This window comes from Crocodylus porosus, unplaced genomic scaffold, assembly GCF_001723895.1.
Source record: "Crocodylus porosus isolate Cpor-Errol unplaced genomic scaffold, CroPor_comp1, whole genome shotgun sequence".
In the NCBI taxonomy this organism is placed as follows: Eukaryota; Metazoa; Chordata; order Crocodylia; family Crocodylidae; genus Crocodylus; species Crocodylus porosus.
In genome coordinates this window covers 175,235,386-175,253,717 of record NW_017728906.1, presented here as the reverse complement: position 1 = coordinate 175,253,717, position 18,332 = coordinate 175,235,386, and the positions used below count along the sequence as shown (strand labels likewise).

At 43.2% G+C, this 18,332-nt stretch overlaps 1 protein-coding gene across 1 annotated transcript in view; it reads right to left on the bottom strand.

Annotated features, from left to right (window-relative positions):
• CWF19L2 (CWF19-like 2, cell cycle control (S. pombe)) overlaps positions 1-18,332 on the bottom strand; it is a 71,410-nt gene that overhangs the window by 11,454 nt on the left and 41,624 nt on the right. Inside the window, exons 6-7 of the mRNA XM_019528529.1 lie at positions 5,130-5,285; positions 3,525-3,605 (exon numbers count right to left, since the gene is read on the bottom strand). Of these exons, the coding sequence (XP_019384074.1) occupies positions 3,525-3,605; positions 5,130-5,285 (237 nt within the window). The remainder of the gene's footprint in view (positions 1-3,524; positions 3,606-5,129; positions 5,286-18,332) is intronic.

Here is an 18,332-nt window from a genome sequence, read left to right as displayed (position 1 = left end):
ACAAGCTGAGAGCCATGGGGCTCTTTAGCCTGGAAAAACTCAGGCTCACAGGTGATCTGATGGCCACCTATAAGTTTATCAGGGGTGACCACCAGTATCTGGGGGAACATTTGTTCACCAGAGCGCCCCACGGGATGACGAGGTCAAATGGTTATAAACTACTGCAAGACCATTTCAGGCTGGACATAAGGAAGAATTTCTTTACTGTCCGAGCCCCCCAGGGTCTGGAACAGCCTGCCATTGGAGGTGGTTCAAGCACCTACACTGAACATCTTCAAAAAAAATTGAATACTTATCTTGCTGGGATCCTTTGACCCCAGCTAACTTCCTGCCTTCGGACAGGGGGCTGGACTCGATCTTCTGAGGTCCCTTCCAGCCCTAATGTCTATGAATCAAGATATATGTATGCATGAACTCAATACTGGAGCCCTTTATTTTTTTTTTTTTATATATATAAAATTTGGGCTGCTCCCTTAGGTGATGGGCCTTACCTTTTGTTCCACTGTGGGAAGAACCCCAGTGGAAACAGTCTCCTGGGATTAAGCAACACCATGTCCCCAACCATATTATTCTGACAGGCCCAAACGTGTTTGGCACCAGTAAATTCTTTCATCTCAGTACTAATGAGTAGTACAACTTTTGGCAATGCTGTTTTAAATTAAGGCTTTATTTATCTTTCCCTCCAAGAATATAAAGCAGGGGTGCTCAATAGGGCTGTGCGAAATAGAAGTCGAAGTGGAACAGTGGTGTTTCGATGTTTTAACGGGACAGTATTTTGTTTCATTTTGAAATGGTTTTGTTTAGTTTCCTCAAAACTGGTTTCAATGTTTCGCCCATAGGCTACCATGGGGAAGCACAAAACTGCCTATAGCTTTGTTGTTTTATACCTGATTCGCATGAAACTTACAGGGATGGTAGCCCCTTCTGGGAGCATGAAGCTCTGTTTCAAAGGAACAGGGTTTCATTTTGAAAGCACTGTTCTGTTTCATTTAATCAAAACTTTTTCGCTGTTTTGACATTTCGCCCATAGGCTACAATGGGGAATCAAGAAAATGCCTAAAATTTTGTCATTTCTTCCCTGAATCAGATGAAACTTGCAGGGATAATAGCTGCTTCTGAGAGCATGAAGCCTGCCAGGCTTCACAGAGATAGGTGCACAGCTTTCTGGGAAACTGCACCTCAAGCTGTTGACAAGCAAAACTGTCACTTGCTGACAGAGGCAGCCTCTTGTCATCCAGCAGGCAGATCAGGGGCCTGCCCACACCCCCGGGAGGGCTGTGGGGCTCTGCCAGACTCCTCCCAGGGGTGCAAACCCCCTGATCTGCCTGCCAGATGACAGCTACTGCTGCCTAGGACTGGTGCTGGGTGCAGCCTGCACTCAGCACCAGGAGAACTGGTACTGCTGCCCACCCCAGCCAGCAACAACACCATGCTGTCATCTGTCACAGAGATCTGGGGGGCCGCACCCCCAGGAGGGCTGGGGAATGTGCCGGAATCCTCCTGGGCAGGCGCGGCCCCTGGATCTGTGCTGGGTGACAGGAGGCTGCTGCTGCTGGCTGGGACTGGCGCTGAATCCCAGCTTCGAAACTCAAAATGTTTCAAAACGTTTTGTGTGCCCTTGTTTAGTTTGAAAGTTGTTTCAAAAGCTTTTGTTTTGTTTCCACTTCGCTGTTTTGAGCTCCAAACAGCTTCAAAATGAAACACCCAGCAAAATTTCTCACAGCCCTAGTGTTCAACCTCTGGCCTGTGGACCAAATATGGCCCACAGAGCCATCACATCTGGCCTATGGGGCTCCCCACAGGTCAGAAAATCTAGTGACAGGAGAGCAGTGGTCATTAATATGGTCACTGTCCCCCTGCCAAATTCCCAAACCACAATCCCCAAAAGTCTGGTCAGAGACTTTGATCTCTCTTCTCTACTTTGACAAAACAGTTATATCCCAAAGGTTCAGGCTATGAAGTCACTTCTTCAAGGCTGTAAGTCAAATTATTTAAGTACTTGTTGAGATGCTCTTTGTATTTAACTCCACAGTAAGTAAACCAGCCCATAAATACAGAGGCTGGATCATTTTCATAATTAAAACACAAGTATTTCTAGCTGTTCATAATTATGCTAAGAGATGAGTTAAGAAATAAAAAGCCAAATTAATATACATGAGGAACTAACACCAAGGCTACAAAGCCACTCAAACCCAAAGGGATGGGCACAACGCTGAAGGAATAACAGCAACTAAACAAAGAATGTGAATGGCTTTTAACTAGAAAAGAAAAGATAACTGTGATAAAAGACATACTAATAGAGAAAGAAGTGTTTATTCAGGAACAGACATTATAACAAATAAAGCAGACAAAATGGCCTATGAAGCCAGGATGGGGATAGAGAGCTCTGGAAAGATGTAAGATCTAATGAGACTCATGTCCAACAGAGAGCTAACAAATGAAAATACCATCAATATTACCCAGCTGTTTAGCAATCCTGCTTAGATGTATTCAGTTAATATAAAGGGGTATTTTGAAGGTTGTTGGTCTAGCAACTGACCTGCCCTGCCAGTAGTCTTAATTTTCAGATTTTAGTTTTAAAAATGCAAAGTGATTCTGTAGGTAAAATATATAGTTTTAAAATGACATGCAACTGATTGTTACATAGTAATCCATAATGTTTGTAACACAGTATAAATGTCAGAATTGCCTGGAGCAACCTATATTCACTTGGTGGAATTATAATAGGTAGCTTCAATAAAACACCACTTTCAAGGTAGGACAGTTTTTAAGCCTAAAAATACAGGCACTATTCCTGTAATATCCACCTTTATGAAAATATATATCAGCACAATCCTGAATTTTTAAAAACAGCTTCATATTGATACATCTACTCCTCGCTTAACATCATAGTCACGTTCTTGAAAAATGCAATTTTAAGCAAAACGATGTTAAGTGAATCCAATTACATCACAGTAGTTACCAGCTAGCAGGCAGAGGCCAAACAACATTATAACCTAACGTGGCGCAACTTTAAACAAGTATGTTCTCTAATAGATCAGTGATGCAATAACGAAACAACATTAACCAGGACGATGTTAAGGAGTACCTGTACCAGTATCTCCAGAATATGTATTAATGATGTAACAGGCCATGCTGGGCATTTACAAAATGCATAATAAGGGGGGGTGGGGTTTAGTAGCTGAGTAACAATCATTGCTTAGGTCCATCCTCATTCTTTAAATTAATTGCAAAGACAGAGTGCTGGAAACTGGCCTAAGACACATGCCTTTGATCTCAGCCAGCACTTGGAGCACAATCTATCTACTACTTAAGTCAGTGATAATCGTTTCCTTGACTTCAATAGGAGCTCAATAGAGCCTTTAATTCCCACCCTGTCTTCCCCATGTCCTTTGTTTTTTTTCCAAGGGACTTGGATTACTCATCTAATTGAGCGCACTTTCTCCCACACAGACAACTAACGATTAAGAAGGATGACTGAATTTCAGTAAATAAATAGTATTCAACAACCTTCCAATACTTACAGACTTCCGGATGTCTTTTGAAGAAATATCAATCAGTCTTTTGTTCATGGACCACTCTTCATCTGATTCCATTATAGCTTTCTGTAAAAGTAGTATATTTAAATGTAAAACAAGACCCCCAAAAGGAAAGCAGAAAAGTCTAACTTTTTATGTATTAAAGTGAAGTATATAGAATTCTATGCATTGCAACTACCAAACATTTCCCGTATAAGAAACTAACTTTATTTTCGGCACTTCTGCAATTTCCAGAACTGAACTAAAACATTTTACAGTAATTCTCTCAAGCTAATTTTTTTACTTTTCAAGTTTTATAACTCCAGTCTTAACTTTTGCTTGACACAAATTATGTTTAACAAGATTCCCAAATTAATAGAGAATAAAAAAAGTTCATACGTTCTGATCATTCTGCTCACAAAAAGCTACTTTTATGAATACATTAAGTTCTACTGGTCTTTTTTGTACATAAGAGAAAAAATCCAACTTTAGAAGCCTACTGGCATTCAAAGACTTATTATGCCATGTCTCTGCCCTCCTAATATGGAAACGGAACCTACTGTCACCAACCATTTAAATTTCAATCACTGCATGCTTGAATAATGGGCACTTCTGAAAGAAAATTAGTTATGTGCAAATAGCTCTGCACTAAACCCTGTAAGCTAGCCTCCTGTTGGACTAGCATACTCTGACATTTTCAAGTTTGATATTTAAATACTCCAATCAGGTAGAACATTTTGGATGGGGATGAAAGCAACCATATCTTCATGAGATTAGTTGTTACTCTTCACTGGAGACAAACCAATATGTGATTTTATACCATATTAAAATATACACATTTGTGCACACATACATTTTAGATAAACTGCATGAAACAGGTTACAGATATGAAAACTAGTTAAAGAACCCAAATCACTAAGAGGCAAATCCTGATTCAATCCCTGCAGATAGAGAGGGTCCCATATGCAGTGTCCGCTTTGTAAGGTAAAATTGAGGAACTCAAATACACCACCCCTGTGAATGCTTATGGAATAGAGGGAAGTAGAGCACTGAAGCTACTGACATGCATATTTATTACACAGTGCTCTCACAGAGCTGAGGCACAGGTGAAACAGGAACTAATACTGCTTCAGCACTGAAGTATTAGTCATGGAGCAACTTTGCCAACATTCCACAATCTGACGTGGCACGGCAGAGCTCCTCAATTCACTTCCGCAGCCTGGGTACTAATGGAGGGTTTGGCCTTAAAATAATACATAGCTGCTACTTTTTTACATTATAAATTGCTACATGTTAAAATATTTTGCTGTTAATGTGCCTGCTGAGATGCGATACCATTCAGCTCAGAACCCAGGTCCTACAAGTCTCTATAGCTCTTCAAAAATTAAGCTTGTTGCTCTTTCAATAGGTGACTAGGGAGTCAGCTTCTAGGACTTTGCAGAGACACACAGACCGCTCTACTTCTGAAATGGAACTAACAGACCCACCAGTTTAACATCAACAAGCATGTCTCAGTCAGCAGAAAGGATGGTTTTCAACACCTGAAATCAGAACTGAATGGAATATGAAAAAGCCATGCAGCTGACTGAAGCCAAGGTACTTTTTAAATACCTTAAAGTAGATAGGAGCCATATCCCCCACTTCTTTTGGAAGAGGAATGCATTCATACACCATGTGGTAGCGTTTCTTTATGCTAATATTTGTCTCTAGGAAGACACAATCCAGTTCTTTCGCTTCAAACATCTTTACCAAAGCCTTTCTGAACACCTGGAGGAAGAAAAAAAAAAATGTAATCTGAACTGTTTAAAAGTTTTCACATATTTTAATTTATATGACATTCCTAACAACAATTTAGTATGCATCTATTATACTGAAGTCATTTACAAGTCCCACACTTTTCAAAAGTTTTATTTAAATAGTCACCCATTCTGTAAAGGTACATCAGATCTAAAATCTATCAACAGTTAACTCGGTAAATATGCTTTACAAGATATAAAATATGCTTCATTTCAATAAAATTAGATACCAATTTATGTTTTAAATTAGATCAGAGCTGAACACCAGAAAGTTGTGTGGCTCCAAAAATGACAGGTCTGACAGTAGGTCTGAAACTTCCATTTTCTGAAAAGTTAATGACATGGCTTTACTGACTCAGAAAATCATCTTACTTCTATTATTCCTCCCAATTACACAATTTATCAAGAAGTGACATTTTCATCAGGCACAATTGACCTTTATGGCAGATACTAATATTGCCTTAAAAAAAGCAAGTCTATAAATCTTATCTCCACTGTATTAGAAGTTAACCACATCTCTTACTGATCTGACTTGCATGTGTGCTTAAGAGTTTCCTTTTACTAAATGAAATCCTTCACACTTGATTAGAGTATTTCAGTTTTTATCTCTGTGAGTCACTAGTGGCTATTTGTAACTAACAGACAAGAGATACTGCTCTCAGATTAAGATGGAGGATTTGGGCCTAAATTTTAAAAAATGACTGGTTATTTTTTTTACTGGGGGGAGAGGGAGAAGAGAGAGAGAGAGATCGTGAAACAGTGTTAAAGCCCCCAGTAGTTGGAAGGCAGGTACTTAACCTTGCCTGAAAAAATTCAGGTTCCAAAGACATGAAGGCAAAATAACTCAGGTTTCTTTTGAAAATGTTGGCCCTTACATTCAGGGAGTCAAATAACTTACCTAACACCCCAAACTATATACATACTATTAAGCTAAAGACTCTGGCATCTATATGAGCCCACAGGTTATTAAATTATACAGTCATAAATCCTTTGTATGCAACTCTTTTTATTTTTCATTCTACTACACCAACTTCTAAAGTTTCTACTGTCTAGCTCTAGAGTAACTGGAAAATTGACACTAGCATAATGGACTCACCAGAACAAAACCTGATATAGCTTGATTACCAAGTGCATAAAGTAAAAAAAAAAAAAAAAAAAGTACGCTTTTCAAAACAGGCCTGCTTCCAGAAGTGTGACCAAACTCAATCTTACAATGCTTACTGAAGTCCTCTAAACTCAGAATCTAAAAGCCTTGAGACCTTTACTAGGAACACCCAATGCACTCTGTGGCAAAATTATCCCTCATGAAGGAACCACCACAGCAAACCAAAACACTGCAGTTTTGTAGCACAGCAGATAAGGCAATTAATTAAAACCATCTATGTTCTCTTCCCCATTTTTCTACTGGCCTGCTGGATTTTCCTAGGCAAGTTATTTCACAACTGTGCCTCATTTTCGTCATCTGTAAAATGTATATAATATCTCTTTGCAAAGTACTCTGAGGTATTTGCATGAAGCTATTAGAAACCAACAGCTTGTTAGTAGTGTCAGGGTATAGAAATCTACTTGCCCCATGAACTACTAGTATGTGAAAAACAAGAGCACTATGGTAGATAGTGCTGTAAAAGACCGCAACAACATTTATTTCCAAAAATTGGATGATCCATAAAAGGCCACCGTATTTCACTTCACATAGATTTAATTGCTTTGATTAATTACCATTTACTATATGTTATAAAACAATAGAATCATAGAAGGTTAGAGTTGGAAGGGACCTCAAAAGGTGACTGCGACCGCTGGGCTTCCACTTGCTGCTTTCTGGCGGCTCGGGTCTCTAGGCGGATGTTCCGCCCCTTCCAGGCTGGTTTGTCGTCGAGGTAGCTCTTTCCTCCCGCGTCACCAACTGCATTCTCTCCTGCCACATCTTAGTGTGGCTCAGTGGGCGGGCTGGCTGGTGGGTCCCTCGATGACCCGGGTCAGGCCCGACGGTTGCTCACGGGGCTCCACCACCCCTATACCCCGGCCTCATGCCACCTTCGGTGGGCTGTCTAGTTGTTATCTTGCAGCCTTCCTTGCAGATCTCAACCACCGCTCTGCATTCTTAAGCATACGGCGGGAGGCTGAGCACACTCCTGTGGCGCCTCACTCCTGGCTCCTGTCCCGTGGAGAACCTTCCCCCACTATGACCCCTCCTGGGGCTACCCTATGACCCAAACACCAGGTGCCCTTATGGAACTCAGCCCCAGCTTGGGGTAATCCCACAACACCAAACAAAATCCAGTGCACCTCCACCAACCCTCCACCTATTCCTAGTCCCTGGACCCTTAAAAAGAGGAGGAAAGGGCCTCTACACTGTGTCGCCCTAGGGCTCGCGCCCATCCTTCGCTGACCCTCCTTGGTACTGGTGGCGACCCTGTCCCAATTATAACCCCCATCAGCCATCCCAGGCTTTTGCCTCCCAGTGTGACGTCCTCAGCGCCCCACCGTCCCGGCACTCCATCTGGGTCTTGCTGCACTCTAGAGGCTGCCTCCAATCCTCTTTCCCTCAGCCAACCATTCACTCCTCTGGTGTACGGCAGGGGTCTTTGATGGGGTGCTCCTCTCCCTGCCCAACTTTGCCTCCAGCCCGTCGGTCTCCTCGAGGTCCTCTCTTGGGGCCCCCTCTGCTCTCAGTGTCAGCTGCAGTTTTGCCTCTGGACCATTCTCCCCCTCTGCAGCAACGGCCACCATTTTTATTTTTGCTGACCGGCGTCTGATGCTGACATCACCGGCTGGCCGCAGCTGTACGTAGAGGTGGCTCACAAGCCGCGGGGGTTCCTCTCCCCGTGGGCTCCATCCCAAGCTGCAGGCGAGTGCCCCGTGTTACCTTGTCTCCTGGGACACTGATCTAGACCAATCCCCTGTTCAAAGCAGGGCTGTCCTCAATTAGATCATCCCAGCCAAGGCTTTGTCTAGCCAGGTCTTAAAAACCTCCAAGGACGGAGAGATTCCACTATGTCTCTGAGTAACTTGTTCCAGTGCTTCACCATCCACCTAATGAGAAAGTTGTTCCTGATATCCAGCCTAAACCTCCCTTCCTGCAACTTGTGACCAGTGCACCACTGAGAACAGTGTAGCTCCATCCTCTTTGTGCTTCAGCCTTCCTGATTTCATCTTTGCATGCCCAAGCAACATTCTTCTACTCCTTCCAACATTGGCGATGCGTAGGGTGTGCATGTGCACCCCCTGAGCATGGCAGTGCACCCCCTGTGAAAAGCCTGCAGGTGATCCATGATCGACACCCCCTGACAGCACTGCGGCCACCTGCAGGAGCTCCCTGCTTGCCACTATGCTCCTGCCACTGCCCGCAGAAGCTCACTGTGCCCCCCCCGCAACCTCTGGAGGCACGTGGTGCTCATGCCTCCCAAGTTGTCTGTCCAAGCTTCCACTTCTTGTAAACTTCCTTTTTGTGTTTAAACTCACCAAAGAGTTCTCTACTAAGCCAAGCTGGTCACTTGTCACATTTGCTATTCTTCCTGCACATTGGGATGGTTTTGTTCCTATTCCCTTTGTAAGGTTTCTTTAAAATACCACCAGCTCTCCTGGACTCCCTTCCCCTTTGGATTGGTCTCCCAGGAGATCCTGCCCATCAGTTCCCTGAGAGAGGCAAAGCCCGCTCTTCTGAAGACCAGGGTCCATATTCTCCTGCTCTCCTTTCTTCCTTTTGTCAGGATCCTGAATTCACAGGCATACCTGTGATGCTATCCCTGTAATTAAACTTGATAGGGGGTCTCTAAAGAGGCCTGAGGCAATACCTGTGCCAGGGAAATTATGTGCTGGCCTTCTCCAGTGCTTTTATGACTCCTGATCATCATTAAGACAAGCAACAGGAACCACACTATTGGTGACATGGTTATAACACCACACCTCTCTTTCAAGACACTACAGCCTTCCTTACTCAGGACAGTAGCAACAACATTTGTTGTTCAATCCTGGTTGTATAACACCACCTTTGAACAGCACTCCCCTCCATCCCTTTTTTTTAAAAAATCCCTGCTCTTGAAAACACCAGTTTTAAGTCTTTTAGCTTCAATCACAGTTGCATGCCTTACTGTTTTTTTCACATGAAGGTTAAAAACTAAAATAAAATAAATTATATCTCACCCTTTCGTTGCCTTATGCTGTAATTACACGAATCCAAAATAATTTTGAATTTAAGATGATTCCCCAATAATTAGATTCCATGCATGGAAGATTAGATTCTATACATGGAAAATTGTAACAAATTTATAATTATTGGAGGACCCTCTAAAAATCATCCACCTCACTGCTACAAAGGGCTACGATAAACAAACAAGCACAGTGGCTGCAGAGCATGCAAAGATTTATAAATTTTCATTAAATTTAAATGATTTTATGGACATTTGACACGAGCACAAAACATAATGAAAAGCAACCCATTAAACTGAAATTCCTACAAAACAGCGCCTCCTGCATCACTCCAATTTGTGAGAGAAGCAATAGCTATACTACGTAGCCAAAATGTGTCTTGAACAGCAGTGTGAACACCAATAAAAGTAGGTATAAATACGTAAAACATAATAAAAGTGCTTTTTTTCCCCCTAACAGTTTGAGTTACTAGACCTGTATCAGGGAAATTAGCTAAGTTGTAAAGCCAGGGACTGATTCTACTTTTGTTACAGATAATGGCAATTTTTCCACTGAATTAAGTTCTTGTGCCTTCAGTCATCCTACACACCTCTCTATCACAATCTGCAATTAAGAATCCAGAGTCTGCAATGAAAGGTGGTCATACTAGTTGGGAGAAAGAAGGAATCATTGAATCATCTTTCAAGAGGAGCCTTTTTTCAAATACAGAGTTCTATACACATTTAGGTTCTGGTTGGAAACAGACACTTAAAACCATTCTTGTGAGATTTCTGTCCCTTTATTCATAATTTATAATGCAGCAGAAGGCAGGGCAGAAATTAACTCATTCAGAGAGGCATAAGTTTTTGCAGGCAAAAGCCCACTTCACCAGAATTATAGATTAAATGATATATTTAATATAGTTGAAGTGCTCCTGCCACCATTTTTCAGTGCAGTGATACACATCACACCCCAGGCACTTTAATTAGAGTAGCTCTCAGAGTCACTCTAATTAAAGCACCCCCCTTCTCCCCCTTGGAGCACATGTATAAATGCACACTGTTACAAAATTGTAAAAGGAACGGACATTGGGGGAAGGGGGCAGAAAGGCAGGGTACAGACTATATTAAAACATGGCCCAACCAATTAAGAAAATTTGAGGAAAAAGAAATCTAGGAAGTCCTTTTTTTATTCCTCAACATCAATATGCGCAAGTGGATAAAACATAAGTTGTTTAAGGTTAGATGAAAGTTATGTTTATTAGATGTTTGATTAGTCATTCCTTACCAATTTTATTTCTTAGCATTTTACACTATTTGAAGGAGAAAAATTATTCCATAAACACTGGCATAAAGGGAACCACACTCCTTGTACAGTCAATATTAAAATGTCCCTAATATTTTCTTTCAGCCAGACTTTTTAGTCTTTTTCTATTCTCTTCTCAGGAATTTTCTCCTGAACATGAGAAATGTTTAAAGCTTTTCTCATTTCCAGTTCCCTAATCATTTAGGGAGTTTTTTATTTGGAGGGCTTTGTTTACTTGTTTTGTAAGTTTTCTAGAGCTAATGAACTTATTAGCTTTAGAGAATCTAACTTTTTTTAGGTGATTATCTTCACACTGTTTCAGTGTTTGTCCAGATACTGATTTGTGGACTTAAGAAAAACTCCTTCTTAGTTTCCTGTCTTTCGTTCCTAACTTGTCACTTCTCTGAAAACACTTGGGCTAGGGACAGACATTACACATAGACTGGTTTAAGTGATCAGAAATTGGTTTAACCCTGTAACAGAACAGACGTTCAGTACACATAAACCAGTTTCAAAATGGCCAAAACCAGTTTGAGATAAACCTGGTTGAATATAGTACTAGACTTAACTGATTTGGCTCAAACCAGTTTATGCATTCTCTGTCTCAGACTCCTTGCTGGTTTAAGATAAACCAGACACCCCCAGCATCCCAGCATGCTCTCCGGGCTGGGCACGGCTCTGTTCTAGCCACAGGGGCTGCAGCAGTGGCCCCTGGAGCTGCCAGACCCCAGCTGCAGTGAAGGGGAAGGGAGGAGGAAGGAAGTAACCCATCTCCCTGTCCCCTTCACCTCAATGGGGCCATGCTAGGTAGGTTGTACCACAGGGTATGGAGGGGAGCTCTGTTCCATGCTGGAGGAGACTCTTCCCCCCCCGCCCTGGGCAGGGACTGGGACTCTCTGAGGCGCTGGATCTGGACTCTTCCTCCTCCTCCTCCCCTGCCCCCCACCGCAGGTCTTGGGGGGGGGGGCGCTTCATGGGTTGCTGCTTGGCCCCAGAGCAGGAGTGGGGGCAGGGGAAGGATCTGTTCCATGCTGAGGGAACACTTCCACCTCCCCCTTCTCCTGCCAGAGGGGCTCAGCTGGGCAGGGTTGGGGTAGAACGTGTAGGGACCCTCACACATTCCCCCCATGGCTGCAGACCCCGATGCCTGGCAGCAGCAGCACAGGGGCATGTCAGGGTGCTAGTGCCTGATGCAGGCACTGCTCTGGCCAGCACTGGGCGGGGAGAGGGAGCACAGCTTGCCTTAACCTGCACACACACACACACACCCCTGGGGCTCTGCTCCCTATGCCTGTAGCTTCAGCTCTGAGCGGGGAGAGGGAGCACAGCTTGCCTTAACCTACACACACACACACACACACACACACACACACACACACACACACACACACACACACACACACACACACACACACACCCCCCTGGGGCTCTGCTCCCTATGCCTGTAGCTTCAGCTCTGAGGGCAGGGGAAGCCCTGCACTAGAGCCTGCTGTCTCCTCCACTGCAGGCTGCAGAGCACTCTGCCCAGAGTGGAGGGAGCTCTGCCCCTGCTTCCCCTCTGTGAGAACTGAGCTGCAGGCAGGCAGAGTAGAGCTGCAGGGATAGAGACAGCCCGAACTGCACTGGGGCCAAGAAGCACAGCCCTGCGCTGCCTGTCCAGCCACTTCTAATCCTGCAGCTCCATGCTGCCTGCCTGCAGCTGGGCTCTCACAGAGGGGAAGCCCCAGGCTGGACTCTGCACGGAAGCAGGAGTAGGGCTCCCTCCACTCAGGGCAGGGTGCTTTGCAGCCTGCGGTGGGGGAGACAGCAGGCTCCAGTGCGGGGCTTCCCCTACTGTCAGAGCTCGAACTACGGCATGGGGAACACAGCCCTGGGAGGGTTACAGCAAACTCTGCTCCCTCCGAGTGCCCTGGCATCCCTGCCTGTTGCTGCTACCAGGCACTGGGGGTTGTAGCCATGGGGGGGAGTGTGTGATGGTCCCTACATCCCCCACCTTGCCCAGCTGAATTCTGGGCTCCCACTGCCCCTCTAGGAGGAGGAGAAGAGTCCCCCCAACATGGAACAGAGCTTCCCGCTGCCGCAGGGGGAGGAGTCAGGGGAGGGAACAGTCCCGCTCTGGGGCTGGGTAGCAGCCCATAGAGTACCCCCCCCCCAGCAATAATGGAGAAGCAGGGGGAAGAGTCCCCTTCTGGGGCCAGCCCCACACCTGCATGTTCACAGCTGTGGAGGAGAAGGAGGAGGTGGAAGAGTTCCTCTCTGTGGTCCGGCAGCCCTGTGTGCTTGGATTGCTCCCAGCTGTCAGGGAGCCCTGGGGTGGGCCTGGCCACACACCCTCCCCACTTAGCTCAGCTTCCCTGTGGAAGGAAAGAGGGCTGCTCTAGTGCCCCCGGGCTTCTGGCCTGAGCTACTGCAGGCATGTGCCAAACAAACGTCTATCCACTTGGAAAAGAGTTCATTCTCTGAAGCTTAGACTAACCTGCAAAGACTGAATCAATTTAGGCTTAGGCTTTTTTAATGTCTCTCCCTAGCCATAAGCTTTTATTTCGCAATGACACTGAAGCTTCAAATGCATATTCAGTAACATTTAACAAATAGCTGTTAGTACAGTTGCTTTGTCGCACAGTATTTATAGCCACCTTTTAAAACTTACCTACTTCTTTTAAACCCCCTTCTAGTTGATAAGACTACATTTATCTTTCAACATTTTTCTTTTTTCAGAATATGCTGTAACTATTGCTTTCTTCTTCTCTTTTGCCACATTGATTTTCCTTTCAATTAGACAGATTTAACTTTTTAGAGCAGAGGTCAACATTTTAGAGCAGGTGGCCATTTTAATGAAATCCAGTTCTGAGCATGGGCCACTTCCAAACCATTTCACAGTCACCACTGCTGTAATGACCACTCTCTCCCCCATTGCCACTGCCACTTCTCTGCTGCCTGCCTGCCACATCGATGAAAACCCCCACTGTAGCCTCCTTCTTCCAAAATGCCAGAGAAGACCCCAACTTCAGGAACTTGATTAAATTTCTTTGTGGGCTGGATCTGGCCCACAAACTGGACACTGCCAACAGCTATAAGGGATTTGCATCAGATTCAATAAGATTCAAAGACTTCTTTATTAGGAAGAGTATAATTTAATAAATATGCTGTTACTAATTAACATTAACTTTTTCATTTCTGTCTTCAAACTAATTTATCCTTTGTCAATATTCTTTTAAAAAATGCTATTACTTTTTTGTTCATACTCACCTGATTGGCAAGTTCATATTGGCAATTTGACATTCACTTCACTCTAATTTATCACAGATAATTACAAACCTAATTTGAATGTGCAATTGCTATGACTACATTAGGCAATTCTACATGTCAAAGATTAATTCCTTGCATTACTGACATTTCCTCCAGAACTTACTACTTTGCTACCAGGGGTATTCATATAATTCAGGTGAGGGCCAACATTTTTGGCAGGTAATGGTTAAAGTTCCACAGAATGGTCCCACATTCTCCAAGTGCCATTTTTAAATGCACCAAGAAATGGAGATGAAAGTTAAACTTCACAATTTTCTTCCCTACTCCCTCTCTCTCCTTTATCTACTTTCTTTACCATGTAGCAGGTTGAGGGCTTTGGCATCCACAGCTGTGAATTTATTGAAGGTGTCAGTTTAAAACCATCATTGGAAAGGGAAAATTTCATTTCTGTTTTGATTTTTTTTCTTTTTTAATTCAGCACACAACTGCCATGGTAGGGGTTCTTTAAATAAAATGAATAAAAATAAGATGCAATATGGTCATTCCCATCACTTTCTTTTTAAACTTGTCTTTACTCCATAAACATAGCTTACTTTCCCTTTCATTCTAATCTGCTCCTACATTAATTTACGCTCTTCAATCCTTTAGTTTTTCTTGCATTTTACATGCTATCCATTTAATGAGAGAAAAACATGCTAAAGTTTTTCTCCCATGAGCTACTCAAGATTATTATCATGTGAATATTCCAGACCTCTTAATGACAATGACACAGGACAATTCTTATTCTTCTGGACTTGGTCTTGCAGCCTTGATGTCCTGAATGGATCTGTCATATCTCCTTTCCCTTCTCCCCTGCCCTTCTTTGTAGGGGTCTACATGAGGTCCCATAGTTTCTTGTTCTTACATCCTCTCTTTGGGTGATATCATCACCCAAGGTGTAAATTCCTATCCTTATGCCAATGAATTACCAAATGGATTACTGTCCTATACAATCTCTATTTCAGCTTGCCTCTCTCTTACACAGCCCTGTATGTCCTGCCATCAGTTTACACTTAACAAGGCTAAATTTTAACTTCTATTCTTTCCTCCCATACTTCCTCTCCTCCAATCACCAAAACAGATTTGTTACATCAGCATGGTTTCCTCTCATTTGCCCTAATCAGAAAAATCAAATGTTGCTTTTCCTTCCACCATAATGTTTCTAAAAGCTGACCTTCTTTTCCTGTCCTCAATTGTCACCTATCTTGACTATCTGCACTTTGGCCTGGCCTCCCTGACATCCATCATCTTCCTCTTTGAATCTATTCCAATCATAGCTTCTAATTATCATCTTCCTTTTGACAGTTCTCACCATTCAACTTGAAATCCTGCACTGGGCTCTCTCCTTGTCAACTCATTACGCTCAAGCTTCTCATCCTGACCTTGTAAGGCATTTAACAACTCTGTCTTTTCCTGCTTTAGGTACTGTTATTGCACTGCTCCCAATTTTTCTCTCTGCCTTGAATACCCCTTTGTCAGCTGCCCTGAGATTTATCAGCATGCTCTGATGCTGCACCTTACTTGAAGATGACCTAACATCATTATACTCCTCCAGATACACACCAAGTCTCTTCTTCTGAAAACTTACTTTTTTATGTTGCCTTCAAGAAATCACCCATTGACCTCTATACTGAATTACCAACTGAAAAATCTTCAAATTAATCGTACAAGGTACAATGACTAAACAACATAATTGGCAATCTTTTTACTGTTAATCTTGTCCCATCTCCTTTGCTCCAGGTATGATTTATTACTTTTGCAATGACCTTTTTCAAATTAGATTTAACGTAACAGTATAAGTGTCATACTGGCTAGGGAAAGAATTTACACGCAAACCAGTTTAAGTGACCAGAAACTGGTTTAAACCTGTAACACAACAGAAGTTCAGTGTACATTAACACATTTCAAAATGGCTGAAACTGGTTTAAGATAAACCTGGCTGAATGTAGTAACAGATTTAACTGATTTGGTCAAACTGGTTTATGAAACTTCTGTCCCAAATCCTTTCCTGGTTCAAGTTAAATCACAGTCCCCCAGCATCTAAGCATGATTTCCAACCCTGGGCTGGGCTGTGCTGTGTGCTTCTGAGAGCAGGGCTGGCCCCTGCCCTCTGCTCCTTAGCTGGAGCAGTGAGGGCTGACTGACAAGGGGGTGTGGGGCAAGCCCAGCTGAGGATTCAGCCCAGTGGGCAGGGAGGAAAGGACTGGGGCCAGGGAGGGGGGTTAAACACCCTTATCCCCTGTTCAAACTTACTGTTGGCTGCAACTGTGGACTACAATTCCAAGAGGCACTTGGAAGCAGGAAAAGAAAGTAATGAGCAACCCTACAGAGTCCTGCTGATGTAATTCTGGACTGCAAATCCCAGAGACCTTGGGGGCAGCAGGAAGAGGAAGTGAACACACAGCCAGAAAACCATACTCTAGTGCCCCCTGGCATCTGGCCTGAGCCACCACAGGCATGTGGCTGCATTACCTGAATCAAAGGTAATGCCTGTTCACTTATGTTTCAATTTAATCTCTGCAGTTGAGACTAACCTGCAAACACTGAACTGATTCAGTATCAGGCTTTTTGACTCTCTGTACCTAGCCACTGTGTCAGGCCAATGGTACATCTAGCTCAGTGGTGCTCAACCATTCTGTCCAGAAGGCCAGGTGGGCAGCTCCCGGTCCCTCTGGAGGCTGGATTCAGCCAATGGACACAATCTAGTCAGGATCAGTGCTGCAGAGCCCCATTCAAGCACATGGAGGAAAGAGGCTTGGCTTGGCCCCAACCTGCCTCTGTAGAGGAGAGGCCATGCTGGGCATTAACCCAGCCCATCAGAAGGAAGGGGGCCCCAACTTGGCCAACTGGAGAAAAGGGGGAGTGGCCAGACTCTGTGGGAATAGGGGGAGAATTTATGAAATGGTGATCTAGGTATGGGCTGGCTTTCTTTCTTATAAATCAATTACTCTCCCCAAGTTACAGCAAATAGCATATAAGACAGGTTTCATTTTGACATTCCTGAGCAGTTCTCTATGCCTATTTCACAGCAGATATAATGAAATAGTTCAGAGGTTATTTCATCAAGTCTCTTTCCACATTAAATCATGTTTGCCTTGATCTTTAGTTTTAAACAATTGCTGCTACCCATTGTGGACAAAGAACTTTGATTAGAAAAAGCAAGAAATACAGTCATCAAGAAATTATTTCTAGCAAGCACAGCCAGGATATTTGATATTTTCTTTTTTGGCACTTCAGGCTATTAATGTCAGAGAGAAGAAATGACTACTTCAGCATATTGCCTTCTGAAGTCTTGATCTTTCCCACAAATCCTAGCCAGAAGCCCTTAAATCTTCTCCAGGCAGTTTTCAATCCTCAGGAATATAAAAATGTAACTGCAGAGCTGGATAACATTTTGAAGAAAGAAGATATCAGGAAATAGGGCTACAAGCAAAATCATAGGGAAAATATAATGATAAATAGATTGATTCTGAAATCCTTTTGTTAAAATATGAAAAATGGTGAACCACTGGGCCTTCTAAGCTCTTACAAGTTTCTTTATGAAGTTATTAGTGGGATGGTAACAGTCCAAAATATGCCTAAACTGCAGGGATTTAATATTCACTTAAATTATTTTATTCATAAACTTTAAAATAGCAACAAAAATAATGCCCTTTGAGCTACTGAAATAAATTGTAGTTTTTGTACAGTCAGATTGATACAATTGAAAAACTCCTCAAAAGATCAAACAAACATGTCTATTAAAAAGATTGGTAAGTTGCTTTTATTGGTTAAAAAAACTCCAAAATTTTCCTCTCTAACCCATCCAGAGCCCTATAAACCATGCAGAACCTACAGAAGATGACATTCTAGCTCCCCTTATGTAAACCAAAAACTCATTCATTTCTTAATCCATCTTTTTTCTGAATTATACAGGCATTTTTTAAAAAAAAAAATCAATGTCTACTCTAGCCTTAGAAAACAGCAGTAGTCACTAGAATCAGAAAAAAATAACACAGGATTCTAATATTATAAAACTCTTAATCTGTCTTTCTGTCTGTACATAACGCTTTATTTATGTTCTGATTGGTTATCTGTCAGCTAATCAGACAAACAGCCAATTAGGGTGCAAAGAAGCATTTAGACAGGTGGCAGAGCACCACCATGATGGCAGGGACATGGGATGGAGTCAGGGGCCCTGCTCCCTGCAGGTGGCAATGATGGGGCGGAGGGGCAGGCAAGGCCACCAGCGCGCCAATTGTTGTCCCCCCCCTTGGAGGTGACAGCAGTGGCAGTGAGGGGTGGAGCAGGGTCGGGA